At 33.4% G+C, this 11,346-nt stretch overlaps 1 protein-coding gene across 1 annotated transcript; it reads right to left on the bottom strand.

Moving 5' to 3' along the window:
- Positions 1-5,703: 5,703 nt before the first annotated feature.
- Positions 5,704-9,920, bottom strand: LOC114163758 (protein SMAX1-LIKE 4-like). The gene is made up of 3 exons (XM_028048062.1): positions 8,341-9,920; positions 7,521-7,731; positions 5,704-7,390 (listed from the first exon to the last, which is right to left on the bottom strand). Exons 1-3 carry the CDS (start codon positions 9,615-9,617, stop codon positions 5,819-5,821), a joined length of 3,060 nt encoding a protein of 1,019 aa, XP_027903863.1. The 5' UTR covers positions 9,618-9,920; the 3' UTR covers positions 5,704-5,818.
- Positions 9,921-11,346: the final 1,426 nt, after the last annotated feature.

The raw sequence follows: 11,346 nt of genomic DNA, 5'->3' as shown, positions 1-11,346 counted from the left end.
CTCACATTCAACACAGTTTTGTGCACTCATTACGCCGACACCGTGTGTCTGTATCATCAGATAGAGAAATTCTCTGATAGTACACATTCTTTTTCTTTAAATAGCAAAACCCACTTTTTTCTCCTTTTGTATGATTGTTGTTTTCTCGACTTGATAAATATTTTTGAGCTAAAAAATTAAAAAGCTATCAAATGGGAAATATTAGTAGTAGCTCGTACTCCGCACCTTTACCCTGTCCCTTTGCGTCATAGAATTGGGAATGAAGATGGTGGTGGTAGTGAGCATGAGGAATGTCACTGAATATCTGATTCTTGGCTCCTTTTTCATGGCACATATCTACACCTAAATTTAAATTCATTGGGAATTAATCCGTGAGTCTAATTCTCACACTAAATTTGAACATTCTCGTAAGGATTAAAAGTTTGAGGTGATGTTCATATTTTATGTGTGGATTAGATTCATATTTTATTGGTGTTATCTTTCTAGTGATTTTCTCTTAAAAAATTTATTATAATTAGTTCGAAGAGGAAGGATTAATGTGAAGAGAAGATCGTTGAAAAAGATTATGATATTTTGACAAACTTTCTTTTAACAAAATTTGACAAAATTTACTTTTCGATACATATAAAATATTTTTCTTTTTTGTTCAAGTCACATCAAATTTTTCTTTTATCTATTCAAATATTAACACGTGTGCATTATCAAAATAAAATTTTGATAATTTTCCTTATTGAGTTCATATTTTATTGTTCTTGTATCTCTTTAGCAATCCTCCTCCAAAAGAATCATCAACATTTTATATATTTTTCAATACATTTCTCACACAAACAGCTATTTACAACAAATTTAAGTCTCACACTAGCTAAGCATAGTTATTACAGTATATAATTAAGAAAAAACCTTCACTTCTTAAGAAGGCTTTTATTGAGTTAAGTCAAATTTATACTTTATGATGCTACGAGAAATCTTCTTAAATTTTATATTAAATAAGATTAAAATAATATAATTTTGCTGGCATAAATAAAAATACAAGAGGGTGATAAACTTACTATGCTCTTTCAATTAATTAAAATATGAAAACCCACTTAATTTTAGAAATCTTATTAAAATTAACAAATAAAAATATATATCGGTACCATTTCTCAGTACACAATTTGGATTCTTGCTGGTAGTACTATACACCACTGTGTATTTTCATTGGGACTGTAGAGCTTGGAAGCCTTGGGTTCTTTAAAGACATCGTCCCTGGACATGTTTTTTTTTTTCTTTTTCTTTTGTAATGTTTTGTGACCACTTTAACTTAGGATAATACAAATATTCCTAATGCATTTAATTAGAAATTATTTACAGGGAAGGTAGTTCTTTCAGTGGGAAATCATTTTGTTCTTTTAAATCCAAGATTTTAATTACTTAAGGAGAATCCAACTCAGTTTTTCTACACATTTAATATTTCAAACACTAATTACTAATTTTAATTATAGCATATCAAAATCTTGTTGTATGAGATAACGAAACATACCAATAAAAAGCCAAAGTAATAAACAAAATTGGGAAGTAGTTTAAGTCTTCTAAACTATAGCATATTATTAATTATATCTCTTCTCTAATACACCAACTTTTGTATTTTGCTTTTAATTTCCATTTGGTAGCCACTTTATCCATCATCACAATTGAATGATTTAGGTTTAACCTTAAAAAAAAAAATCTTTATCATTATCCCTAAATCTTGTGCTAATAGAAAAGTAATATAAACATGACTTAAAATAAAGTATAGCAACACTACAAAACCCTAATGATTTCAGTCTTATTGCGGTGATATCTTTCAGGTTATCCTTCTTTGTATTCTTTTAAAAAGGTTTTTGATTAATTGCATTGTGAACAGTGATGATTGGATGAAATTAAGAATTATATGATTGTACACTTTTATTTCGAAGTGAAGAACACCATTGGTATCTCTTTTAGCACTATTAATTAAATCAGAAAGGGACCCAAAACAGTGAAGGTACCTTCCCTCCTATAACATCACAAAAAAGATAGCACAATGGATTTGTCATAATGAAATCTTAGTAAGAGCTACTACAACTTTTGGAAAAACTCTACCCTATCACATGTTTTACTATTTCCTCATAGTTTAAAGAGCAAAGTGACAACCAACACATTGCAAATAAATTAAATTAAAATCCTATCTATTCCATCCTCATTCATACACGAATAATTGAGTTTTATATATAGTTTAATTTACAGATTTAAAGTTGCATTCACTTTACCTTTATATTACTATCTAATTAGGATTGTTTATTTTATAATAATTATTTACTTCATTCGTATCAGAAATAATTAAGTGTGAGTTTAAATTTCATATCGAGTAGAAATGACAAAATTAAACATCACATTAGGAAACAAATTTCATAAATATTCATAGCCTATTTTATATTAAAAATGATGTCAATTCTTTATGTCACTTTGATTCAAGTCACATTTATGTAATCTTTTCCTAATGAACTCTCTTAAAAAATGAACACTCTTAAAAAAAAGTCTATCATAAACAAGTATACACTCGGTATCATAACTAAACTTTTACCTTCATCTCTGATGTCAACTTTTTTTATATCTAAAAAATATAGTTCTATAAGATTTTGTGTATATGAAGGTCAAATACTATTATCTATCAAAATCCCATCAATTTGAGCTTGATTCCTTTAATATTTAATTAGTAATTTGGTTCTTATATTTTGATTTTTGATTCCTTTTGATATATGTGTGTGTCTTATTCAATTGAGTTCCTGTTTTTAAAAATAAAATACTCAATTGAGTTTTTACTTTTGTAAAAGAGATTAAATTTGACTCTTCTGCTAAATTGATATTATGTCGTTCAAAAGTGTTATGTGTTAAAATTTGGATACGTCACTTGTCAAAATTTAAGTTATCTTTTCCTATAAAGTGTCAGGAGTCAAAATCTAAAGGGAGTTAAGATAGAAGATAATCCAAATTTTAACATACTTTAATTTTGATATATAACACTTTTAAATAATATTAACACTAATTTAACAAAAATGGTCATACTAATTATTTTTAATTAAGTAAAAAACAAATATAATGATCAAAATGAATCAAATGCATAATATTAATTCCTAAATATAATGTCAGAAATCCTGATTTCTAAAACAAAAACAACTATTACCTTTATTAATGTGAAGAAAAGTACGAGTGATCTACTTTGATATGATACACAGCTTGCACTCACTTTAGTCACATGAAAGTAATTTAGTCATGAAAGTAATTTAGTGTAGAGATTGAAGAGAAGATATAAAGTATTGGAAATTATAATTGGATAATGATGGAGTGGAAAATGTGTATTAAATTTGGTGTAGTAGTAATTAAGTTTGAAAGTTGGGTGGTGGATTATTATTATTAATAATAATATTGAAGAGATATGATAGAGGAAAAGAGGTTTTGGTGAAGAAATATAAAAATAGAAATGCAGAAAATGAAAGGAATGATGGTGTTGTAAGATGGGAAGACAGGACCCACTTACGCCGTTCAATCATAGAAGCTTTAAGGTCAAAGCAATGATAAAGAATGTTGAACAAATAAAATGGAACCACAAAGTGTCAATGTCTTGTAGTAGTGGATTCTTATTTTTCCTTTTTCATTCTCTTCCTACATCTATAATTGTGCATGCCCTCAACCATCACTAACACAACTATGATAATAACAATAATGCTCCTATAAATAAATATTCGTTTTCGTATCCATTTTTATATTTACGAAGCTATTCACATGTATTTAAAAAAAATTAATATTTAATGATATATTTTAACTCTACATTCAAATAAAATATAATATATAATATTCATAAATTTTAAATAAAATACAAATAATCAATTTAAATAGTGTTGAATAAAAAAAGAAGATATTTTAAAATCAATTGCTAAAAAATAATCCATTCAAAATCAATATTTTAATATTTTAATATTTTTTTTAAATTTTAATTTAAATTAGAGTATAAGAGGTACGAGTATCCACACAGATAATATACTCCTACATACCCCGTTAACATGAGTATAAAAAATACTCATATCTGTATTACTCGCGGATATTTGTTTAGAATATTTATTTTCTACCTATTACGTATTTACATATACGGGAGTATGAACGTTTTTTACATCCTTGCTCCTTCTATACCCACTAATTATGTTATTTAACTAAAATTTGTAATATATGGTTAGAAAATATCAAATAACAACATCAAATTTAATTCAAATAACAACATCAAATTTTTATTCATACTCAACAAAAATATTATTATTTAATATATATATATATATATATATATATATATATATATATATATATATATTATTTTTCTTTACAAAAACTACGTACAAATAACTAAATCTCTACACATCCAATAAATTTATTAAGTTATCATAACAATAGTTAATTCTTCATTTTTATAAAAATTTTCTACTTTTACTTTTTTTTTCATATTATTTAATGTAAAATTTTAGTGGTTAAGCATTTGTAAGAGATTATTCAACTAAAATCGTAAAATTTTGAGTTTATGATTATTTTTGTTATTTAACTTTTTTATTTCTATTCAATGCAAAAATTCAAATTTATTCTTTGTAGCTGATATTATATATATATATATATATATATATATATATATATATATATATATATATATATATATATATAAAAGTTCATTTTTTTTCCTTTATCAGAACAGAGTAATTTTGTGAGATTAATTATTTTTCACACATGGATGGATTCTATGCACTCAATATCAGTGAATTGGTGCTGGCCATAGATTGCTTGATTGGACATGCTTACAGATTGGTATTTTTCATCCAATATAAAAAAACAGAACCTACAAATGATAGCTCAATTGTTTGAAGATGTAGATCCAAACAAAAGGATAAATCAATTGTTTAAGTTATGATTACGTGGTTTTCTGTGATAGGTGATATGGTAAGAAATTATAGGCATAATTGCAGTCATGAAAATTATAAAAAAATAAAAATAAAAATCTTCATATTATGGTTTAAATTGTAGTCACAAACTGTTTTTTTATTATTATTTAAAATGTTGATATAAAACTGTAGAATAAAAATGTGATAAACTAATCATACACCCCTGCAAATTTTAAAACGTGAACTGAGGGATTAATTCAGCAGCATGAGAACCATAGCTTTAGAAAACTGATATCCTAAAATAAGCAAATAAAATTACATCATCCCCTTAAATTTTAAGAAATTGAGATCATAATACATTTTGAATTACATAATCTGCATAATATTTTAAGACATGTCTGCATTTTTATGCATAGCCGTGTCTCATTGAGACATGTCCTTAGTATGTGCAACATGAACAAACATGATCTTTAAGTGTTCCACTGCTGATTTTGACCACACCAACCCTAAAACCACAGATTCATTGATGCTTCTCATAATAGTAAAGCATGAACTCAACATCTGCAATTCATGGATGAAACCGGTAGACATAATAATATGATGAATAAAAGTACAAAACCATAGGATTCTCGGATACAAGATGAGAAAAACAGTGTCCATGCACTAAAAAGCTTTCCTACTTCTAAAAGGGTAGTAGTGAATGCGATCTTTATAATTGTCTTAAAAGTAGTTTCCATCATGGTTTTTTGTCTGTTATTAAAACTGCATAAACATAAGAACAAGTGGCGGAACAAAAGTGTTTGAAAACAGAAGAAAAAACAAACACATTCTATAATGAAAATTAGCGGTTACACAAAGGCTATGAGTTGCATTTTACAAACCCCCCAACTATCCAAAGTCTGTTAATCCATGAAGTAGTTAACTTTGAGATTCTTGGGCAAACATGAACCCATGAATCCACTATCCCATTTGCTATCACCTTTACCATTACCATTACCATTACCATTATCACCCCAACAAAGTGTAAAACCTATACCCCCTTCCACCCCACCAAAGTTAACTGTCTCTAAACTGCTTTGAAAAATGTCTTTCAGCCATTTCTCAAACATGCTGTTAGTAAAATTTCCACACCCCACACCAATTTCTTCTATCACCCTCTCCTCTACAGTAAATTTCACCACACTTTCTTTCTTTCCATAAACCTCTTCAAACCACTCTTTCATCTTTGACACTAACATCTCTCCCACCTCCCTCTCCCTCTCTGCACTTTCATTCAACTCAAACCTGTTCTCAATTGACTCAAGAACCCCATTCCAGCTCACAGTTTCCCTTGTCAAATCACTTGAAATTGGACTGCTTCCACCAGTTTTCTCATCCTCTTCATCATCAGCTTTCATGTTCAGGTCAAGATTGTTGAAGCTTGAATGCCGACAAAACACTTTCCTGTTCTTAACCTTGGAAAACAAATCCAGCACTTCACCCCTTCTCTTCTCACCCAAACAAGGTGATGAACACTCCAAACCAGGCTTTGTTTCACTTATCTGCAGCACCAACTTCATCACTGACTCCTTATTGCTATGCTCTTCATTGCCCCTGTTGTCACCATTGGTCAATATGAATATTGCACGCCCTGAACTCTCCTCACTCCTACTCAAACTTCCAAAGTTTCCAGTTTCAAACCCGTCTGCAAGAAACTTCCTGAACTGGGCATCCGCAAAATCCAAACTTTCTATCAGAATCACAAGCTTCTCCTGGCTTTTCAATGCTTCAGCCACCCTTTCAGCAAATGGGGTTGCTGAATTTTTCAGCATGTCCAAGTGGAGGAGCGCATCGACTGAGCCGAACACCGATTCTGCAATGGCACGTGCCAACCTTGTTTTCCCAACAGAGTCAGTTCCTTGCAACAACAACCAAGTGGTAGCACTTTGCTTTGCAGATTTGGAATCAACCAATGCCTCGGCTATGGAAGGAACTGTCTCAGATTGCCATGGCACATTCTCCTGCAACAGTTTACAAATATGAGCTCGTCGCAGTGTTCTATCAGTAGTTATGATATTTTCCACCGTTTGCCCCGAACCACCGAATGTTGAATTTCCAAGAGCAAGAGTAGTCTTTACTTCGTTACTATTACCTTCCATGCTCTTGAGAGAATCCAAGGCTGTGGATGGCTTTCTCTGAGTCACATCACTGAAATTGAACTCGATGGTGCATGATTGTTGGCGCCTAAACCGAGGGACAATGTTGGAGCTATAAGCCGGTTTGGCTGGTGAATCAGCAAAAGATATTGAACTTGAATCTGCGAAGACACTGCCCTGGTTTGGCCACCAGGGATATGATGAATTGTAAGGGTAGATCTTCGCATTTGAACTCTGATTGCCGTGTAAAGTGTTGCTCCAATGGTTATCAGATTGTTTGCTCTGGTGCAGACAGTGGCATAGTCTGTTCCATTTTCTTTTCAACTGAAGCAACTCATCCTGAAAACATTGAATGTGTAATTTGTTATCATATTTTGCAACTAATAGATTAATCGAATAAGTATGAATTAATAGATTTGTTATATATGATTAAGATTAAAACAAAAAGTATTCGAAATTTTTTTGCTACCTTTTGATGGACTTCAGTGGTATGAGACTGAAGCCATGAAGGCAACAGTTTCTTCTGGCCAGGTTTGAACAACTGAGCTTCTTTTTCATAATTGGAGGCACATTCTTCACAGCAGTTGAGTTTATCCTGCTCCTCCTTGCTGTTACCGAAGAGCTTTGTTTCCAGCATATGAGATGGATTCTGGGAGATTGTCATCTTTGAATCGTGAACACTGAAATTAGTACAGAAGATTCAATGAACATTCAACAATAGTAACCAAAATAGACACTTTTGGGATTTGAACATATTCTGCATCAGAAGCTAGCTTGTGTACTTTGTAATATTCTTGTAACACTTTTTTTTAATCACGTTCTTGCTACCTTCCAAAAGGTTACTGTAAATGATGTTTGAGAAACTGAAATGTTTGGAATAAGGAAAATATATATAATATGAAACCCTTTCTTTTCCTTTTGGTAAAGTATGTATGGTTCCTTCTACACAACATCATGTGAATCCGTAATGTCTAAGAGGTTCTATGTATACTGACAAAACAAAGGGAAGCAGAAAGGCACTGCTTCACGTCTACCATACCAACCAACCATGCTTTTGACAGTGCCTTCTGGCATAGTCCAGAGACCGTACGTACTTAGCAACCAAATGCAAACCCAATTGAACTCTCAAATTAAGGAATGATCATCACTAAATAACTCTTAATTGTATACTCAATTTCTACTCTTTTTTCCTTAACTTTCTTGTAGCCTGTTAAGAAAATACTAATTAGATACAGTTTTTGGTATTAATCAAGTTCATGGAAGTGATTAAGCAAGAGATAATTCATTACCTGGAAGCATGGAGACTCAAGCCAAGTCCACCTGATGGAACAGGAACAGCTTGAAGAGCCCACTGAGTCTCAAGAGGGGGTTGCCTCATTTGGCACCTCATGTATGTTTGATAACTTGCTGTGGCCACAAGCCACACCTTGGTGCTGGAATCACAAAACAACTTCCCTATTTCAGCAAGTAGATGATCAACAGGGTTATAGCCACACACTTCTCCTTCATCCTTTTCACCGGAAGTTGCTGCTTCCACAGTCCACTTGAGGTCTCCAACATAGAAAATGGCTCCTCCACCTGATGCAACAGAATCCACCTTCCTCTTCAGTGCCGAGAGACTCATCTCCACTTCTTCCCTTTTCATGAACCTCAGAGAAACCGGTGCAAGCTGAAACTTGATGAAATGTGTTGACTTCAACTCATCAGGGACATCTCCTCTTTCCAGCTTTCCCATCAGCTCCCCCACAAGGCCTTCGGTGAGTGCCACCGAGTCACCAACTATCACAGTGTTCCTCTTCTTCTTTCTCAGGAGGACATCAAGAACCACCTTGATATCCTCCTTGGAAGAAGGTGGTGGTGGTGACTCGGTGATGGGAAACACCGAGGCCTTCTTCTGTGGAGAGAACAGAAAAGGAGAAGTGAACTCAGAAGAAGTGTAAGCAGCCAGGAAATGGTTCTGCCTGAAGGCACTTGGTGTGTTGTTCTCACTGGGAGCAGGAGAACAAGGAGAAGAGAAAACACCACCAGAAGTGTTGTAACACTGGAAAACAGAAGGTGTTGAAGAGGTGTCCTCTATGTTGGTCTTAACAGCAGTGCTGGAGAAACCAGCCTCTCTCATGACCCTGCTAACGCTAGGGTCATCAAGGATAGATATGATGAGCTGTTCAAGCTCGACCTTGATGGTGAGAAGTGGCTGCTGCTGCTGCTGCTCAATGCAGCCTCTTCTCTGGTGAGCCTGAGCTCTCTTGAGTGCAGCGATGAGAGCATTGGAGAGAGAAGGCTGTGTATGGAGCAAAGGACCAGGTGTTGTTGGGAGCCTGTTGAGGGCGACATTGAAGCAAAGCTCAAGGGCTCTGCACTGAAGAGGGTGTGATGTTTGGTGTGGCTGAGATTTGAGACAAGCCCTTCTCAAGGAACTGGCTCTTAGGCTCAGCAAAGTTGCAGCCACATGCAGAGGGGTGACCTGTGCATGGCCCCTTCTGCGTGCCAACCCAAGAGAGTGCTTCAACACTGAAGCAGCCTCCGCTGTGAGGGTCTGTTGCAATGTACAAGCTCCTGAGCGCATCACTTGAATAAAACCCCACCCCCCACACCACCCCCTTTGTTTCAAAACCTTTTTTCTTCAGAACCACACTTCTTCTTCCCTTATTCTCTTCTCTTTCTCTTTCTCTCCAAACTCCACCACCAACACCCCACCGTTTTCTGTTTTGGCTTAACACAAAAACCTACCTCCTCTTCTGATATCAGAGGAACCTCCAACCAACTCAAAGCTACTTCTCAAAGTTCTCAATGATGAGAGAAAGAATGAATGAGAGAGAGCAACTGGTTAAGCTTTAGAAACACCACACTAGGCCTCATTGCTTCTTTATAGTAGTATTCTTCTTGTCACTCATTATTTATTATATTTTTTATTTTCCTTTTCCTTTTTCCTTAATTCTCTTTCGGTTTTAGCCTAAAGCAGCAGCTTTTTCTTAGCTTTTCATTTCCTCTTTCTCTCTCCAGTTTATTACAGTTATAAGTGCAGTCCATCCATACTAATCTAAATGTGTTAACTATTGATGTAATTAATGATGTTTTCTGGTTTTTTGAGCATCACAATGAAATTACCATTGCCCCTATGCACATATAGTGTTGCTGAAATTGAGCTGTACCAGTGATGCATATAAAAGGGTGAAAAGCTGTGGGGTGCAGTAGTCATCTGCTATAGCTGCAACAGCAATATGCATGCATGTTTATCATATTACAAAGGGGTAGAGAAACTATTTGATCCCATTCCATTGATTAATTAGATCATAGCATACTTAAAAAAAAAAAATGTTCTTTCTTGTGCAATGTGTAGTTTTTGTGCAAATGAGGTTGCGTAAGAAACTAGAGAGTACAACACAACACAACAAGAGGGACCCACAATTCAAAATTCTTACTTGGAGTCACCAAGCTTTTCCTCCTTCCACATCATCCTTTGAATAGCCAGACAAACCCAGCAGAAATTCAAAAAAAGTACTAAAGGAGAAAGTTAGGAAGGTGAAAAGAGATTCATATTTCATATATACTATCAGATTAACCATTTTGTTTTCTGATATAATCTATGCAGTTGTTACACAATTATGCAGTAAATTTTTTTTTTCTGTCATTTATATATGAATATGTAAAGCTAGAAAGCTAGAATTTGATTGAGCATATTGTAGTAAAATAAAAGAAACACTCTCTGTTTCTCTCTCTTCACGCCAATCCTCGTAGAGAGACAGCATTTTATTCCCCAAGTACCCGAAAAGCAACTCTCTGTCTGCTATCCTTCACAGCATTATTGGATCTTTTTCAGTCTCTCTCCTCTCTCTTCTTGCAGACTGAAATCACCTTTTTCTATTAATCTCATCTAATTTCCAACAACCCACTTAAAAAAACCTTTTGTGTTACCAAAAAAAGGAAGCAGAACTGAAATATACTGTTATAATGCATACTCATTTGTGTTCCCATTTCGTTTATACAAACACTGAGGCCTCATTTGTTTTTTCTTGGAAGCCAGAAAACATTTCTGTAAGAGTTTTATTATCAACTTTCAGCTATATATGTAACTTTTTTGACTACTTTCATAACATGTTTTCACCCTTTTACATTACTCTTCAGCAACATTATGCATCATTTACCATTTTCTTTAACCATATATTATCCTCATCTCTTGCTTTTCTTCACTCTTCTTTTTGGGGTCTGAGAAAGAATATTTATTTTATCCTCCTTATAACAGATTCTCGTCGAGATGCATGAAAGGTAACCACAGGATCTCTTCAGATCTTCAG

The sequence above is a fragment of the Vigna unguiculata genome, chromosome 9 (assembly GCF_004118075.2).
Source record: "Vigna unguiculata cultivar IT97K-499-35 chromosome 9, ASM411807v1, whole genome shotgun sequence".
In the NCBI taxonomy this organism is placed as follows: domain Eukaryota; kingdom Viridiplantae; phylum Streptophyta; class Magnoliopsida; order Fabales; family Fabaceae; genus Vigna; species Vigna unguiculata.
This window is presented reverse-complemented; position numbering and strand designations above follow the sequence as displayed.

Excerpts from the sequence above, each read along its gene's own strand:
- LOC114163758 (XM_028048062.1), bottom strand. The coding sequence starts at position 9,617 with ATGCGCTCAGGAGCTTGTACATTGCAACAGACCCTCACAGCGGAGGCT. Across the intron at positions 7,732-8,340 it reads TTGAGTCTCCATGCTTCCAG|TGTTCACGATTCAAAGATGA; the intron begins GTAATGAATTAT and ends TACTAATTTCAG. Across the intron at positions 7,391-7,520 it reads CCACTGAAGTCCATCAAAAG|GATGAGTTGCTTCAGTTGAA; the intron begins GTAGCAAAAAAA and ends CAATGTTTTCAG.